General features: G+C 47.6%; 1 protein-coding gene across 2 annotated transcripts; it reads right to left on the reverse strand.

Annotated features, from left to right (window-relative positions):
• Positions 1–390: 390 nt before the first annotated feature.
• On the reverse strand, positions 391–7210 carry TMEM275 (transmembrane protein 275). 2 transcript variants are annotated; one of them, XR_011904549.1, is made up of 3 exons: positions 6931–7210; positions 5415–5609; positions 391–4073 (listed from the first exon to the last, which is right to left on the reverse strand). XR_011904549.1 is itself a non-coding variant. In XM_072343671.1 (2 exons), the coding sequence occupies exon 2, from the start codon at positions 3980–3982 to the stop codon at positions 3434–3436; it is 549 nt and encodes a 182-aa protein (XP_072199772.1). In that variant the 5' UTR covers positions 3983–4073; positions 5415–5554; the 3' UTR covers positions 397–3433. The 2 variants fall into 2 exon arrangements, 1 of the variants encoding a protein (XP_072199772.1); XM_072343671.1 differs by lacking the exon at positions 6931–7210 and having other exon boundaries at positions 397–4073; positions 5415–5554.
• Positions 7211–19139: the final 11929 nt, after the last annotated feature.

The raw sequence follows: 19139 nt of genomic DNA on the forward strand, positions 1-19139 counted from the left end.
CCAAACACACACACACAGAGTTTCTAACCCTTCCCCATACCACAGTTTAAACATTTATAATCAGGCCTGGAATGGATCCCTGGAGCTGTTCAAGAATCGTCAACCATGGGGATGTGACACTGAGGGATGTGGTCAGTGGGCACGGTGGGGATGGGTTGGACTGGGTTATCTTAGCAGTCTTTTCCAACCTTAATGATTCTATTCCATTGCCAGAGAAGCTGAATTCAGAACAGAGGTAACACAAAATCCTAAGGATGCCCTTCTCTTGAAGTTAGTTGCCCAGGCTGAAGAATCAAGCAGGACAACACGGTGTGCAATGAAAACAAATAGAAGCTACCTCAGGGCACAACCATAAGGTACCAACAGACTGGAAGAGCAGGCAAGCCAAATGCTCAACGAGTGCAATTATTTTAATGAGTCTGTCTTTTCCAAAATCCACATTGCACAGATATAAATAGTATTTCCCTTTTTAAAAAAGGCTCTCACAAGAGAAACTGTGACTTGGAGCACAAGAAAAAGCCTCCCTGTCTCCTGCTACACGAGAAGGCGGCACAAATTCACAATGACATTAATACAGGCAATCACAGCTACAGACAGACATGGAAATCCCCCAAAAAAAAAGATATCAAAAAGAAAAAGCAGAGCTTCCATGCTTTGGAAAGCAGCAGGTGTTCCTGTGTGGGATCTGCCACTGTTTTACCCATCACTGATAGCATTTCGTGGTGCAACCACGATAAGGAGCAATTCCAGTACACAAACTCCAGACTCAGTTTTCAGGTCTTCAATGAGTAGAAGAGAGATTTGCATGGTTACCACTTGATTTCCCTACTTTCTGCCTCCAAGTGCCCAAAGAAAAGCACTGCAATAACTATATTCCTGTGGGCAATGCCTCTGAAGGACTTTCAGGGCTTTGTGTGCTATTCCAAAATACTGGTGAGCCAGCAACCTGGGAGCCAAACCTGGATCAGCAAGTTATTCTGCTTATTTCCTATAGCAATTACCAGCAGGTGAAAACCAACCACAGGAGCCTTTAGTTCAGTGCTGGAGTTCCCACAAGCCAAACAGAAGTCAGTGCTGGAAACAGAGGTCACCTGTGAAAACAAACTCTAAAGGAGATCGTGCAGAGATCAGACCAGGCAGACCCAGCCACCTTCAAGCAGTCAGCAGATTTGGGTGTGCTGATACCAACCCAATTTCCCAATGCTGCTCATCATTGCAGCAGCTCTCCAGAGCTGGGAGCAGCTGTTTTCCCTCCTGCACAGGCAGGCAGCTGGGTGCAGAGCAATAAAATGATTTGTCCAGGACCTGGAGGCTGAAGCACACATTTGAGTCTACATCTTCCCAGGCATGAATCCTTCTGCTTCTGCTCCTCCCAGCCAGTAGGCTAAAAATCATGAGTGTAGTTCCCTGATGAAACTGATAAAGAAACTGATAAAGGCAGCAAACTGATGGAACATTCAAGCCAGATTTCTCACTTCCCTCTCATAGAAGGATGAAATTCAGCCATCAGCTCCATGACTGCTACCCAAAGCATCCAAGACCCTGTGCGTGTACTTTACCACAGCTCCTCTATGACCCCATTTGCACTTATCCCAGCATACCAGCCCTCACTATCTGCTTTGCAGAGGTCTGCTGGTGGCCCAGGAGAACCACCTTGGGCACATCACAACCTTCTCTTCTAGCATCTTCCCTTCAGCCCCTCATATACCCATGTGCTGGCCTCAGGCTCAGCCTAACAAAGCACTGATTCTGGGCTGCATGAGTTGCTGGCCAAGCTGGGAAGCATTACCTCCCCCTAACAGCAAGAGATGTGAAGTACCATATGAAACAGATGACTGAAAGAAATGAGACAAAGGCCCCAGAAAGCCTGACTGCAGTGAGGTGGCATAAGCTGTTTGCTGGCCCTTCTAATCCAGGAGCTTGGAGCATCAAAGGGGAGACGGAGGATGCAGGCTGAAGATAAAACAAGGACAGGGATCTACATGGCCTCCCATTACATTGTGCAACACCATGCTGCAGGATCATGGATGATATAAGTTGACAGAATCTGTTCAGGGCTGCTTAATACAGGCACCACTTCCAGCTCAAGAAGCTCCTAAGCAATGATGCGTTGGAGGCTGGGGAGCACTTTGGACAAGATACACTCAAAATCCGTCCTCCTGCTGATGCCTCCCAGAGGTCTCCTTCCTCCTTGGTCCCACACCTCACTGAATATGTGGATGTAAAAATGAGGTCCATTAGCACAGCACTTTTTCCTCAGGAAAGAATACAACACCAGCAATAATCAGCACCTTGAGCACAGCTCAGAGTTTTCCTGAGCTGAAGGTACCTCTGTGTTGAGCAGCTCTTCAAGAATTCTCTCCTGCAAACTCATCCCATTCACCTGCAAGTCCAGGAGCACCTTCAGCAGCTGGTTTCCTGCAGCAAGGAGTTCCAAACCTGGTTGCCTACTACATGCAATAGATCTGGCAGCCTCCTCAGGAAAGAAGATACCATCAGCACCTTCCTGCACAGCTCCACTGAAACCCACTCAGTACTTTGTCCCCTGCCCTAAGCTGATGTGTCTCAGGCCCAACTTCCATGAAATGATGAGAAGGAAGATGCCTCACCCAGCACTCAGGGCATAAGCATCGCCTTAAGATTTCATTTGCAGGGCCCTCCCAACCTCCATTTACCCTAGGAGCTTGTTCCTAAGGATTCAGCCATGTTGACCTTCCAAGATACACACTGCATTGAGCAGCACCACTGCAACTCAGCATGGGTTTTTGCAGTTGCAAGGAAAATGCCAACGCTAACTGTGATCCCCATGATTGTCTCTTATAACAGGTGGTAAAGTCACTCAAATGAAGGAAAAAATGGGGCAAGGATTTCCAAAGGAAAGGAGGCTGCTTCACACTGCTTTTCCAATAGTAAACACATACATTATGTCCCTGCTGCCACAAAGCCTGGCCCTAAAAATGCTGAAATCTTCTTGTGACCGAGTGGCAGCAAGCTGTAATTTACTGCATTCCTGCTTCTATTATATCCAAGAATTGCTTCACTTTTGAAGAGAAAGAGCTGTCATTTGTCAGCCCCATGTAGCCCCTCCTTCCAGCCACCACATTGCTGCCTCCTGCTAGACAAATGATTTCATCCTCCTCTTCCAATCTGCTCCCCCAAAAGCCAGTCTTCCCCCAGGAACTGTCCAGTTCATCCATTCACAGTGACATCATTAGCAGTTTTCTTTGCTAAGCCAAGTAATGGGCATGATCCTATCAGCAAAAATCTGGAATTTTCCTGCTGTTTCATCCCTCCTCCTTCAATTCAGAGAAGCCTGTCTGCCTGCTGGCTTGTCACAAGCACTTTCCCCACACCTTTGACCAATGGTAACACCTCAGATTCCAGCCCATCCGTTGCAGCATCTGGCTGGCTGCTAACAAAACTCTGCCTGGGTTTAGGATGTGGCCAGGTCCCTGGGAAGGTTGAGCTGTATTGCCTCTCCTCCTGGTGTGTACTTGGCCACTGGCCCATTGCCTTCCATGGTGAAGAGTTTGCAAGCCTTTGCATTCTCATGGACTGGCGTGGACTTTTTCGAGGAGATGGGGGAATTTGTGGGGCTCAGCTGAACAGCAGTGGTATCCTGCACCGTGTGCTCACTAGTTTCAATTTCAAAGGCAGTGTTGCCGGGTTTGATGAGACCGATGTTGGAACCCGGTTTGGATTTTCTGGCCCCATGAGCAGGTGGCCTCCGGCTGCAGATGCAGCAGGCACCGAAGAACGTGAAGGCCACCACCAGCAAGATGGGTCCGATGATGATGGGAGGGTTGTTCATGGGGAGGAAGGTCCCGAATGCAAATGCTCCCACTAGAGTGATGTTGATCCCTGCCAGCATGATGCAAAGTCCACACGCGCAGCAGAGGGCAGGGGAGGGGAGGCCCTGAGGTCGTGTCTTTTTCTGGCTGGGTTTCTGGGTCAGGGAGGCGCTGCTCTTTTCACTGAACATGTTGAGGTGAGTCTTGGAGGTCACTTCAGTCCTTACAGGGTACGTACAATGCTGAGGAGGCTATTTCTGGTCTTCTGCTCCCTTGAAATCACTACAGAGGAAGAAAAGAGCACACAACTGTTACAGCAAGAAACCAAAAGCAGCTTTCCACCACCATTCAAAGAGACCAGCTCTTCTCCATGTTTGCTGGTACCAACAACAAAGTACAAATCCAAGCCTGCTCTCAAATCTGTGCTCTCCCTGCCCCAATGGCCTTAGTCATCCATGTGGATGAAGCCCAACTGAATCCAAGCACGTGATGGCCCAGAGCTAAGGCTCTGCCTCTGCCTCACACTGTTCATCATCACTCAGGCACTACCTGTCCAAAATAGCAAGCCCCAGTACTGCTAGGAACAGCCCTCACCACAGTGTGAATACAATATACTAGAAGAGGATAAGGGTACTGAGTTATAACAAGACAAGAAGTGGGACTATTTGTTCCACAATTTAGTTGTCCTGTAGTTGAAGCTCATCATCCAGGCCAATCTTCTGGTCAGTGGAGAATAAAAGGCACCAGAAGGCAATTCAAGACATCCCAAATTGCCTAGCATACACAGGTTGAGTCAACTATTAAAGAGAACCTGAGCAGCTAATGGATAAATGTGCATCAAGACAAACTCTATCCACAGTCACAGAAGTCAATGATGAGGTGGAAAAATGAATCCGAGTCCCTAGAGCATTACTGGGGGCTTTGTCTGCCGGGCTGCTCTTTCTACCATGCATCACATCGCACTGAGTGTGATCACAGGAGATCATGTAGAAGGGGCCATGTAGTCTGTCTGCTTCAGCAAGTGTAAAGCCAAACTGATGCAGTTTTCCTACAGGAGCATCACCAGCTCCTGGATGCAGGATCACAGCAAATGAGAAAACAAAGTTAGAGGAGGTTAGTGTGGGAATCTACCCTTTTCTAGGACCAAAGGCAGGAACACGTATCCTTCACTGACATTTGCAGCCTGTCCATGGAAGAGGTTACTGGACATGGTGGGAGCCAACTTTTCAGAAGCCAAATTGCCAGCAGCTTGCTGGTGGTGCCTTTGAATTTACAGGCAGGAGGGCAATTCTCATTCCAGCCTGATTGCAAACAACAGCAGTCTGTTCTCTCATCTCCCTCATACTTCCCTGCCTGGCTCCCTAGCTTCTTTCCTCCTCCACTGTCAAATCACATTCATAAAGACTGCAGGGAGAAAACTGATACCACGCAGGTTTCTAATACAAGAGCCCCAAATCACTGCTGTGTTATTAACACTCTGCAGCCACTACCTTAAAAACAAGCAAACAAAACACCAATAACAGAAAAATGAATAAGGAAATAGAAACCCTTTCCCATCAACATGCCAGTGGGATCAGCCGGCCATTTCCCACATGTTTCCTAGAGTATCACATTTTCCCATACCTCCAGCTGAGGCAGAGCTCTCTTCTGCTGTCTCCAGTGTTGTATCTCATTGCCTCTGCTCAGGCTTTTGTTTGGAGCTCAATAGAAGCACAGCAGTGAACTTTCAGTGAAGTTCCTGCTCAGTGAGACATCACCTGGAGCTGACAGGGATGGGCAGCGCTGAAGGATGCAGCTCCTCCTAAGCTGGGGAAGAGTCTGCAGGTAAAAACGTTTCAGAAGTGAAGGTGTGAGAAAGAGGAAAGGCATTTTCTCCATCAGACAGACTAACAACGTATGTGTTTCTCCAGCAGCATCCTTATATTCTGCTTGGGAACCCCAGCACACGGCCGTAAGCTAGAGCACCATTTTTGCCCCTTTCACCAGCAAGGCAGCTTCTGGTTCAGCATTCACACACTCTAAACCGTATCACAGACTCACTCCACAGGGCTTGCTTCCTCCTGGCTCCTATGTGAATATCTCTGCTCCCAAGCGAGCTATCTGGGCTCTAATGGGATGGGTAAAAAAATACCCATCACACAACAGCTGTCACCTGTGGCTACTCCAAAGGGACCCTGCTGGTTTCTGGCTGTTATCAAGGCTACATCGTTAGCAACCAGCACAGCCCTTGGCAGCTCAGTTCCTCTGCCTGGCAAAGCGTGTTGATAGCCATGGTTGAATCCTGTCACCTTCTACAGCTCAGATTGATCCTGTGAAGAAAGAGCATCCCCTCCTCCCCCATACAGTCACAGGAACCCACTGATGGGGGTTTGCCCTCACTGTTATCTTTCCAGAGGAAATCTGGCAGCTTTTACCTTCCTGCTTCCACTTCAGCCAAATCAACCAGTTCCAAAATAACCAGCTTTCTTTCCATTATCCTGTCCAGAATGACGAACTTCTTTTCCTTTAGGACAAGTTCAGCTGGGGGCTTCGTGAACCTCATCCTTTCCTTATCAGTTAGAATCTGGGGTTCTACTCCAAACAACACCTCAGCTTGAAACGTATTAGAGTCAAGCACCGCTACCAGGGAGAGTGAAATAGAAAAAGAAAGAAGAAGAAAAAAAAAAGCTGCATATCCAAACTAGAAATCCAGATGATAGAGTGATTCCTTCTAGGGGAATATTCATGCCTCCCTATATCCTCGTGGGGCCAAACAGAGGGTTTTATTCATAGCTCTGTGAGTTCCTAGAGCTCTGAGGACATTCTGACACATCCAGGCAGCGTTTTATGGCTATAGCTTAAAGCCACGCCAGCTGCATGCACGATTCCCTCTTAGTTGTAGCAAAGGGGATGGAGCCGTCAACCTTCCACCACAGCAGAACAGACCCCCAAGGAAGCCCCTTTCCAAAGGGGCAGAGAAGGACCGGCTGCGAGCAGCACACAGTCAGACAGATCCAGCCACCCCCTGCACACACACGGACTCACAAACGCACGCAGAAGCCTTTAGAGGAAGCATGAGACTTTTCCCTAGGCAAAGTGCTTGGGAAAGTCCCCTGCGGGGCCACGGGGAGCCGCGTTGCGTGGGAGCTGGGACGGTTACCTGGAGGTGCCTCGGGGGTCCCCTTCAGCCTTCAGACAGCAGCACCGAAGCCACAGCGGGTCCCGGAGGGGCCGGAATGGGGGCAGCAGGTTCTCCCATGTCGCCTTCCTTCTTCTCCTCCTCCTCCCCGAGCCCTGGGAAACTTTGCTGGGTGAGAGCTCAGCAGGCGCCGTACGAGCCCGGCCGCATATTGCCCGCTCCCCTCCGTCCGCAGGAGGGGCTCAGCCGCAGCTCCGCATCGTCGCTGCCTCCCCTTCCTCTCCAGCCCCGCCCGCCGTCCGGCAGCCTCTCCCCCCTGCCTCCTTTTTATTCTCCCTTTCCTACTTGAAGGCTGCAGCCTCCGCCCCTTCAGCAGCCGGAGGTGCCCGAAGCAGAACAGCCCCTTTTCCCCAGCAGAGGAAGGCTGTACCCCGCTAGGGGCAGCCCCGAGCCCCGGTGCGCGGCTCACAGCCGTTCTACCGAGATTTGGGAACGCTGTGCTCGCTGCTCAGGGATCGCTTAAACGCTAAAGGCTGGAAGCGCGCTTTGCGAATGGAACAAATAGCTGGTGTCAGGTGCTGAGCATCCTGGAGGGATGCAGGGGTAACTCCTGGCTTGGGAGGGAAAGGCAGAAGGGTGCTGAGCATCCGAGAGGTGGGAATGCTCAGGGTGTAAGAGCTAATGCATTCAAAGAGCATCTTCAGATGCAAAGCTAACACGGCTATCAGACCTTGTGTACACCCAAAGATACTGCTGGCATCTCCCTGCAAATATGCTAGACCCTGTTGTGAGCACAGCCAGCATCTTGGCTCCCACGTTAATAAACTAGCCAGCCTGCAGAGCTGGTACCCACGGAAGGAAATCAGGCTGCATGCTGTGAGCTGCACAGAGCACAGATCATCCTTCCTCAGCTGTGCAGACACTCACATGCCCTCATCTGTGCCCACACTGCTGTAAGCAGCCTGGATGCTGCCAGCAGCAACTCAACAAAGGCTCTTCTTCAGCTTATTGCAGGGGAAAAAAAAACCTACCCGAATCAAACATGATTCATTCTCTCCTTTTTAAAATGATTGCTTTCATGCTCTCTCTATCGAGAGAAGGAGGAAAGATAGCACAGAGATGGAGAAAAACAAAGGTCAAAGGAGAAACTGCTGAAGAGGAACAAACACACACTCTCTGTTCTCCAGGCACTACTCCAGCCTGCACATCCTTAATAAAGCAGCATTTTCTGTTGCATCCCACCTCACAGGTTTGGCCTTGAAATCGAGGCAAAAACAAGTTTTGTAGAAGCTGGGGTCAGCCCTTCTAAGGAGGGCAGCTCTGCCTTCTCCCTGCCTGGGGCAGTGCTGCCAGCACACCCCTGGGCTTAGCTGAGGGCAGGGGGTACCAGGAGAACGGCGCTGGTCAGACACATTGCCCAGCCTTCTTAAATGAAATAACAGGGAAATCTCATTCCAGAGATGCAGCATCTCTTATAGGCATTCCCTGGCCCTGCAATACAAGCTTCAGAATGGCTCAGTGCACTCAACCCGAGCCAAAAAGTGATGGAAGAGGACACCACTGCTTGGGCTTTGCTTGGCAAAGTGCTCACTGCCTGATGCTGGGTAAAAACTGGAGTGCTGAACTCCAGGCATAGCCCCACAGAGCCCTATGGGAATGGCCCCATAAACCATATCCATTCAAGAGAGGCTGTCGGATGGAAGGAGCCTACTGGGGTCATTGATTCAAGTCCCCTGCTATCACGTTGTATAACAGCAATCAAAAAGTGCTCAAGCTTCTAATGGGGTCAATTAATAGCAGATGACCTGTGAGCCATTCCCTAATTGCATGAGGCCGCGATGAAGCAGGCTGCTTCCTTCAGGTTATTGCTGGCTATTGCGTGACTCTCCATCACACTTTCAACTTAATGGGCCATAAACCCAATAAAAAAAGGGAAGGCTTTGCAGAAACATGACATATATAGGGCTCCACTGAAGAAACAGTTCTGAGTTTCACATAGGTGTCCCTGACAACCTGGCAGGCTGCATTCGTGTGATTAAAACAGCTGCTAATGCAAGAACTAAAATTAAAGCTATATTTCTCACTGGTGTAAATCGGAACAGACCCACCGCTTTGCAGAGCTCTGGTAGCTCATGAGCATTCATCATTTGCCAGGGGGCTTTGCCAGTCTGATTTTGGGCTTACCAGGAAGCAGGAAGGCCGGCCATGCTCAGCTCTCAGCCCTCTGCAGAATGCAGATCTATATGTCTGGAGATGCTGCTTGTTCTCATTTCTCATTGCTGAATTCCAACATTAACTCAAGTCAGAACTTTAAGAATGAGAGGCACAATTTGCCTGCTTGCTTTTTCCCATTGCCATTTCCTGAGCGTGGGTTTACACTGAAATGTGGCTTGAGTGCTCCTGCACCCAAAAAGGCTGCCAGGAAGTTACCACTGAAGCAGGATCCAACTCTGGCTCATGGCTCAGTGCCCCTGTAATCCAGAAGAGGGCAAGGCCAATTTCTGCAGCAGCGTTTACCTGTCTGTAACATCACGTACAGAAAGGAGGAGACAAAATAAAGCAGATTAGTGTTTATCATTCTATGAGGCTGCTGCGAAACTGCTGTGCAGGAGATTTAAACCCCCAGAGGAGGCAGCTCTTTGTCCAGCATGTAATTAAAATCACAGGACTCTGCCATGGAGTACAACAGTATTAGCGTGTTCAGAGCCAGCAAAGAGCCACAACTGGACCTGTCAGACACAGAAGGCAGCTCTGGGCTTACAAGGTCCCTACTTTTGTGAGCGCTGGCAATGGCCAGTAGGGGAAAGCTTGCTCTTGGCTTGCCATGATCCTTGTACTGTAAGGTTCTGCTATTCCAGCCACTGAGGCAGAACAATAAGGAAAGCAGATGTGTGGTCTGGTCCCATCTCACCAGTCTTGAAGCTCTTGCTGATTCTGAATAGAAGAGACTTGGCAGCCATGCCCCATGCTTAGTGTCCTCCAGGACACTCTCCAGCTCAGCAGGGATAGTTCATACTTCCACTCTGCTCTTCCCATAAGCTTTCTCATCATGCACACCACTGTCTCCGTGACCTAAAGCAGCTGGACCTGCTGTTCCCAGATCTGTTAGCAGGTGCTCCCATCCCCATACCAAAGCCCTTCAGAGCAGGGGTCTCTTTTGTTTCTCTGTGTATTGCACTGTAAGGTGTGGCACCCTCATCCCGACCTCCTGAATGCTAATGCAACTCAAGTACTTCATTATGGCTTTATAGAATCAAGAGGGTTAGAAAAGACCTTGAAGATTCAGTCCAACCATCCACCTACCACTAATATTGCCCATGACCTAAAGTACCACATCTACAGATATTCAAACCAATTTCTCCTTCCTAAGAAGGCCTCTGGAAATGCTGAGAGTCAAAGAAAATCAGCTGGCAGCATCCTTGTTGGGGAAACATCTGTGCTAGCAACACTTCTGTTACACAAACAGTACAGTAATTTTTAATGAAGCTTTCTCAAACAGGAGGAAATTAGCAGGTCACTTATCAGCAAGGGGCAAATATTTGTAATTAGCTTTCAGAGAGATTATGTCTCCTGTGTTTAATTCTCAAAGGTTCCCACTGGTAAACTAATTAACAAGAAGCTTCATTGGAAGAGCTGGCCTGAAGTTGTATGGCTTTATTATCCCAGCAGGCAGTTCATTCTCCTGTTGCACGTGGCTGTCTCTACTGGGCAGAGCAGGCCAATGAGGAGTTGATGAGGAAGAGGCAAAAAAGACCAGAAGTGATGGTTCAGTGGCTTTCCTATTCAAGCTGTTGTGGATATGAAGCCCAAAAACAGATTTAATGTAACTCTGTGGGCCAACAAGAAGAGACTTAATTTCCGCCTGTTATACCTGGCGGTTAGCTCGCAGCACGCCAGACCACAAGAGATGTGGATTATCATCAGCATAAATCACAATACTGCAGCCAGTTTCGATTCCTGAGAAAATATAACTTTGAGGAATGTCAGGCTGCATGTTGTCAACAGATGGTGTTTCTCTCTGGAGGACAGTCGTGTCCTTGATCAGACCAACACTACCTGGGGCACTGATGCCCTTGTTTCTCACCCAACATTTTTAACCCAAGGGCTGAAGCTCTACTGTGATAAGTAAGACCTGGAAATACAGCCAATGCTGAAAAGCTGTTCATGGTCTCTCTAAGGTATTTTACACCTTGGACACGGGTGAGATGTCTTGAAAGTTTCTCTGCCTTGCAGAATCTGCTGGGTCTCTCATGGTTCAATCTACAGTGCAACAGCAGAAAGCTTCACAAGTCCTTAACAGAGCAGCGAAATAAACAAGACTCCTATGAAAATTAAAGGTCAAAGTTGGGAGTCCTTACTTGTCCCCATGTGAAACCTCTGGAAACCTTTTCAAAGCATATCCTATTTCGTCAACAGCAGGGTGCATAACAAGAAAGCCGGGGAGACTATTTGGATCCTTCTGTGCTTTAGACAGATCCCGCATCACTTCATGGAAGAGGCTGCAGTGATTTGGGTGAACTGTGAACAAGGTCTGTAGGATGCTGCCTTGTGAATGTTTACCCTCTGGTAGAGAGCAGATGTTCACGGACACCATATGGGATATCAAGTTACAACATGGCAAAGCGCAGATCATTAATCACACCCTTAAATGAAGTTATTATAAGGTCATCACGTCAAACATTTCCTAGCATCATTGTGCTTGCACAAGTTTTATTTTACATAGAGCCTGGGGAAGCATCTGGTTAAAGCACTTGACTCTGACCCATTAGCTCAGCCACGAGTCACTCTCATAATACAGTCAATCTTTCTGCCTCTCAGTTCCTACACCACCACCTCAATGTCATCACAAGACACAGCAAACAGGTTCCCCTCGCCCTCAAAGCGTCCGCTGTCTGGATGAATTCAACTCTCAGACACAACAGGTCAGAAATACTGTATTTATCTATGGCAGACATAGGCACACACCAGCCTATAGGGAGCAACTGCTTCCCACAGGTTTAAGATCAGCTGTATGTGATAGGTGTTTCTTTGCCTTCAAAAGCATGATCCAGAGGGGGAAAAGATCCCATGACAGCTATGAACAGTTAAGAGAAAACATTACCCAGCCACTGCAGTTGGGTAGACAACTGGAGGGGTAGGATGGCAGCTATAGAGGCATCATTTTGTAGATAGGCTTTAATGGTTTGTTAGGTTTAGGGGTCACTGAAATTGCATTTTCCTTTTCCCATCCCACATGTGGATCACACACATGTTGGGATAAGCTGAGCCTACATGCTGCCTTTGTCAAGACCCTACAAACTCCCACACTCAACAGACTGATTAAGACCAGGTAAGAAATTAAGCACTGGGCTCTCACCTAAACTTCAGCACCAGGACAATGTGAAATTCCAATTTCACATCCTTCATTAACTAGACTCGCGGAGCTGAGAAATCAAAGCATCATTACAAGCCAACGTTGGCTTACAGGAGCTCTTTCCTGATGGCTCCACCAGTGACACAGGTGGGAGCAGAGCCAGAAATCCCTTCTTCATCACCCCATCCACCACCACATCAGCTGTTGTAATCAGAGATGCAAATAATACGACAGAAGAAGAGAAAAACAAATAATAACAAGAAACAGTTTGGACTGGCGTTTCTGAGACCGTCTGAAAGCAGTAAGATGGTCTCCTCTAATCACAAGGTTCCACTCCATGTTCTTACAGATGCCCATTTATTTCCCTTTAACAGGAGAGGTGTCTGCAGGGGCACAGGGAAACTGCTCATCAGCTGCTCTGAGCATCTTCTCCAGGGCCTCTCTCCTCCTTACAAGCCCCACATCTCTATCTCCAGCCTTCTAACATCAGCTTACCCAGGAGGAAGCTGATCCCAACTTATGCCTGAGTGTAGCAGGGAGGCAGACATTCTTCACATTTAACCCCACTTAGTAAAGATCAGAGGGAAACATTCCCCCCCATCCCTATCTCACCTGGGAGAAATCCGTTGGCTCCTCTGCATTTCTGAATGAGTGTGATTTGATGCCGTGAGGATTGAAAATGCACTCATTCTTTCCTTGCAGATTTTCTGCTCGCTGCTGGGAACCGTACAACACCTACTCATCTCAGTGTGAAATGGTATATATCTCACAGAAAGAGCAAGAAGCCAAAGCACTGAATACACGCATTCCTCTTACAGTTCTGTCTGCAACTGGAGCTTATTCCTGATTCAATAGCGTGGTTATCCCACCTTGTGGGAAGGCAGATTAAATCAATGATTAATTTAAAGCAATTTATACCTTTTAACCACTCAAGCACGTTTCCCAGGTCTGAAATCAATGCCTGGAAATCCATGACTATTTCAGATGGAGCCACTTATCCCCTGTCCACAGCGACATCCCTGCATCCGAGGAAGCAGCTCAGCCTTGGCTCAGCCCAATTGCTGTTTTCTGATGTTTTGGGTTTACTCTGTGCAAAGAGGTTGTTGTGACTTAGGAAATGAGATGTGCCCATCCCTTCCTCCATCTGCCCACGTGGCACCTGAGGTGTGACACAGCCTCTATGCACCTTGCTCAGAGCCCTTCTGCAAAACTCAGTTAATTGCATGTTGAGCCTCCCTAGCTCATCTGCTTGGTTATAAACCCTCCTGCTCTGCACCTTGCTCCGAGCCTCCAGTTAGCTGAATGACCAGAAAATAGAAATAGCAGCCAATGGACTGAGCTGACAGCGAGACAGTTTTATGGGCAACATAAAGTTGTCTCTAATGCTTGAGCAGCTGTGCCTGTGTGGGGAGGGAGCAGCAGAAGAAAGCAGGGCTTGGCTGCAGGATGAATGGAAATAAAAACAAAAATTAATCCAATAAAATTTCCCCGGATAACACTTGATAGTCTGGTTATATCACAAGAGGCATGCGTGTTCGAAAGCATTAATAAAACCTGCAGTAAAACCTGGTAGGATTCAGAGAAGACATTACACGTGGATTTATGGGTCTGCTGAAAAGTTTTATTCACCCAATACTGAGGCTTGGTTCTGGAAGACAACACCTGGGGTGGGCTGGAAGCTCTCTAATACAGGCAGAAGGGAAAAGCTGGGGAGGAGGAGCATCTCTTGGGGTGGCAGAATGTCTATAGGATGTCCAGCTGAAATGAAGGAAGTCAACGTGAAGGATGGAGAAAAATAGTTGGTAGCTTCTTAGGGAGCTACTCAAAGAAATAAATGCCTTGATCAGACAAGGCAGAGAGACAGAGAGCCAGCTAACACATCTTCTGCTTGCCATCATTTGTTTTTAATTTGCTCAGCTTATAATTGGTTAAACAGGCTGTCCATAAGCCATCTCACTGCTGGCTATTATACAAGGTTCTGCTCTTACCCAGGAGCACAGAAAAACATATCAACATCAAGACTAGGGATGCAGGCAGGGAAGCTGCTGATTTCACTGAGAAAATACCAAACATAAATTGTGCCCTGCTTCCATCCTGTAACACTTTGAGCTCCCTGCAACATTAAGACATCACAGTGCAATCAGGACATCGTGCAGAGCAGAGATGAAAGGCCACAGGAATAACATAGCAATGAGGCTCATAGTGGGGACCCAGGTAGGAAGTCAGAAAACCCAACCCATGAAGCATGCCAGGCTGGAGCCTCAGGTCCCCAAAGCCTCCTGCAGCTACTAAAAGAAACTGGAGTCACTGCAAAACCCACTGAGCAGCAATTAGGCCCGAGAGCAGACAGCTCACACAAAAACATGACTCTACCATGCAAAGAAATGGATTTCTCAGCCTGCTTTAAACAGTCTCTGAATATAAATACAAAAGGTATCTGGCTGTTTAGATGTTTTATTAGAGGAGGAAAGTGGCAAGATTTGGAGCAGAACAGCTTTTGGTTTATGTAGAGAAGGGATCCTCAATGAAGTATCAGTTTCTGACACCTGCTGAAGCCTTATCTGCCCTGCACAGCCCCTCAGGACACCCAGAAACCAGCGGGGTTGGACACCTGAGGGTAATTCACGCAGCAGGGAAGCACACAATGATGACTTCAGATGCAAAATCCCCCCAGGCTCCCATTTTCTCCTGTCTTTTCCTTTCTGCAAACATTACTGTGGTAGGCAGCGCTGCTGCTGGGGAAGCTGCATTCAGACCCTTCTTAAAATGCTCTCTGGCTCCTTTTGCTGCTGCTTGGAGCAGAGCCCTGTGGCTCCAGCACTGCAGGTCCTGACTGCCCACTGTGTTAATGCTCCCAGCCGTGCTGCGTGAGCACTTACATGCATCTGCTGGGTCCAACAAGGACAAATGCCAGTTTCAGTATGCCAGAAGCAATCTCTGTCAAACAACACACTGCTCAGCTCACCCACAGGTGAACCCCATAGAAAACAAAGGAGTAAAAGGACTACGAAGCCCATGTGAAAGCTCTTAACCACACTCTTGTAATGTTCCCATAGCCAGGTGCAATCCCCAGAGCCCAGAACTCTGCAGGTGCAGGAGACAGTTTGTCTGTCCACATGTGCTTTTCAATGAAAGGAGACAGTTTTGTGGCCAGCAGTTCCCACCAGCTCCAGGCAATCCTTTGACTGCAGGTACAGGAAGGCAGCAGTTTTACAAGCAGCTCTGGCATCAAAACAAGACCATTTGCCCCAGTGCAGCACCCAGTTTTCTTCTCCTTCCTTCACTTCACCACCCTTCTGGGTCTTCCAGGCTGCAGGAGCAGGGCAAGACTGCCTGGAAAACATGCCACTAGGGTGTGGAAGGCTTTGTGATGGTTTTTTGGTGAAGATCATAGAATTGTAGAATCATTAAGGTTAGAAAAGACCACTAAGATCACCCAGTCCGATCATCCACTTACCACTAATATTGCCACTTAAGTACCACACCTAAAGATCTGGCAATAGAAAGCAGACGGTGGAAACATATTCATCACGTGCCCTGTTGGATTGTTTTGTCACTGATTCAGTAGGCAGGAACCCTTCCCAAGATTGCCAATGCATCCCACCCTGAAAGCTCAGACCTTCCAAGTGATTATTTCAGGATGAAGATTAGCTGCTGTTTCTGTAAGTCTTGTGAGGGCAGTGTGACCCAGTGCTTTTCACCCACTCTCCTGTTTTCATCGGTCAGAGGAAGCAAATATCAGCTTTCTGAGGCCAGACGACTTCTACTCAGGTTTCACCACCAACTAATTATTATAAGGGGATAGGAAAGAGAAACCAGCCTGGCTCATACCAGACGTGGGCTAGGAAAATTCTCAAGTTCATCTTCTGTGGTAAAGCCGCCTATTACAAGCTGAACGAGAAAGATGATTAAAGATAGTCGTTATTGTAGTTTAGAGCCAATAGATACAGCTTGTACTGGGAGGGAAGTACAGCACATTGTGCTTGAGGAAGCCTGCTGTAAGTGTTAGATTACATTTGCTCAGAAAAGTATCAGGCTGAAAGATGGAAAGATTCAAATCTTTGGGCCTCCAAACAGCAGTAAAACGAGGGAAAGCTGAGTGCAAGAAGTGCAGCAAGGTAAGACAATGCGTAAGATAACAGACATCTTGCTCCCTGCTCCTTGGCTTCCTAGCAAGGCTAGTATGTGTATCCCACATTCAGGTCTTGCAGACCCCATAAGGTGGGCATGACTGGTGTCCAGTCCATACAAAGGATGATGACACAGGGAAAATCCTTCTCCTACCTTTGACAGAAACACATTAAGGCGAAGTGGCTTGCTTAGGATCACACCGCAATGCTGTGGTAGGGCTGAGGCCTCAACCTGCTCTTCTTCCAACCACTCTCTCACCAAGATCATGCTGATGAAGACTTCGTCCTCATTTTCTCTCTGTAGAGAGCCATATGATAAACATCTTGCCCAGGTGGCCAAGAAGGCCAACAGAGCCCTGCTATGAGTCAGAAATAGTGAGCTCAGTGGGACTGGGGATGAGATTGTGCCCCTGTACTTGGTTCTGGGGAGACCACATCTCAGATCCTGGTTCAGATTTGAGATGCACACCCCTCTACTTGCTCCAGCCCTTTTGCGTTAAGTATCCTGATGCTCAGAGCAGAAAAGGATGCTGGCTCTGCAACTGCTCATAAATCTCTCAGCCAATTTGGGAGGAAGGCTGTGTTTGGACAAGTTTTTGAAAATATAAGCTGTTAAGCAGAGAGGGAGAAATAAATCTCATGGAAGGAAGGGCAACATTTGGCTGCTGTCAAGTGAATCTAGAAAATGTGAATGTCTAGGCCAGACCAGATGAGCGCTGTTCTGCAAATGCTCAGTGCTAACAGCCAAGGCAATTGCATCAACACAGGACAGAAGCTGGCACAGGTATCCTCGTATTTCTAACAGTCTCCATCCCACAGTAGCTGCTTTGTTTGTAAGCCATGAAACAGGGAAGACAATTCTTTCTGCAGCCTTCATAAGGAGACATCCAGAACTCTGTATTATTGCTGGAGTCCTTAACAGCCCATAAATAGAGCACTTGTGTTGAGAGGCAGTCTGTCATACCCATTCACGCTGCCAGCAGCTGCCCTCCCATAAGCACAGTAAGAGCACTGCGTGGTAAAGGACCTTGACCCTCCATTGCTGGTCCTTATTGCAGCTGGTAGCTGCAAGGCCCTGGAATCTGGGAAGGAAGAAAAAGGAGCAAAGCAGCAGAGGTGCAAAAAGGATCTGAGCACGGCTTAAGTTAGAGATGCTAGAGAAAGCAAACAGATTTCAAGTGTCAAAGTCTCCAGGGAGTCCCTCTGGAAAAGAGGAACATTGCTTCCAGGGAATGTATTTATAAGACCTATTTCTAAAGACCAGCAGGTATTTTGCTGTATTTCAGAAATCCCAGCACGCATGGCCTAGTATTGCAGACTTGGCTTACAGGTTCTGTCTGCAAGTAAAACAATGGGGAAAAAAAATCTGTATTCCTCTCCATGAATGTTCACACAAACAGCAGCACAACTTCAATTAATATAATTAGCACTCGTAATATATTTCTGTTCTTACAGCTGTGAAAACACAGATGCTTCAACCAGAGCCATGGGACATTTTGTCCTCTCTCAGCACGTGAAACTGTGGCCACAACAAAACTTCTTCCTGATGGGTTATCCATGTGAAGCTCAGGAGAAAGTTTGGTTTGGTGTTTCATGAGAGCCTGTGGCTCTTTATCCTAGCTATAGGAACAGTCTAATTAGATCCAATAAACCCACAGTTGTGAGAAACCCTACGTCAGTTGAAGCTTCCTGGATAGGAAATGATGTGATGTAAGACAGTGTTTTTAAAGGTGTGAATCTGAGACCAGTGATAGCTCTGGAATAAATCCTAAGTAGGGACCAAGGCTGCAGAATGAAAGACACTGGATGTGTGTCCAGAGGGCAAGAGTCAAAAAGACATATTATCCCTGTAATGTACACAGACACCTAGTAGTAATCACTAACTGCAGTCAGCTGTATTATCTCTTCATGTGTTCTCCTCCCGCAGACCTGATAATTTGTCTCATCCTACACCTTAAGAGATCTGATAGCTGGGAGACGTAACGAGTGAGATCTCACACCACAAGACATCATTAATTTGACTACTCCTACTCGAGTCTGTTTATTTTTCTCCAATGCAAGGCAGGAAACATTTAAAACCTTGACGTACAGTCATGGAAACAAATGAACCAAGACAGCCCCAGTGTTGCCTGTATCTTAAAAGACCAAGCACATCTCTCACTGCCTCAGCATCCCCCATACCTGACTTTTCTCCCTGCCTCCTCTCTTTGGTTTGTTTGAAGAAAGAAACTGAAACGAAGATTGATTCTACCAAAAGATGGTGGCAGCGGTTCCGAAGCTCTTGTGAGTTACAGAAAGTCAAAGAGAATGAGCTGCTGAATGAGAGAGCACAGAGAGTGCTTGGTGTCATCAGGGGACCTCCTGGGAAGAGCTGAGCCCTGCGTGTCCCCAAAATTAAGAGTGTAAATTGATACGTGCTCCTTCGCTTCACAGAATCTGTGCGTCATATGAGGCAGGGGTAGCTGTTACCACGGTAACTAATCTGATCTTTATTTTAATTTTTTGCTGTAGTCAGATCACGTCAGATAGGAAAATAGCCGCGCTCGGAATTAGAGCAGTTGTATGTGTGAACATATGCACACAAAAACAAATGCACATAATTTTTTACGTGGCTGTGGCTAAATACAAAGAACAGAGAGAAATTTTTTATATGGGGGATGTCATTTTTAAAGTAGAGTCAAATTGGACTCCATTTCAGACATACAGAGAGACCCGTGTGCACAGACATCACGTTGAGTGTAACTGAG

This window comes from Excalfactoria chinensis, chromosome 8, assembly GCF_039878825.1.
Source record: "Excalfactoria chinensis isolate bCotChi1 chromosome 8, bCotChi1.hap2, whole genome shotgun sequence".
In the NCBI taxonomy this organism is placed as follows: Eukaryota; Metazoa; Chordata; class Aves; order Galliformes; family Phasianidae; genus Excalfactoria; species Excalfactoria chinensis.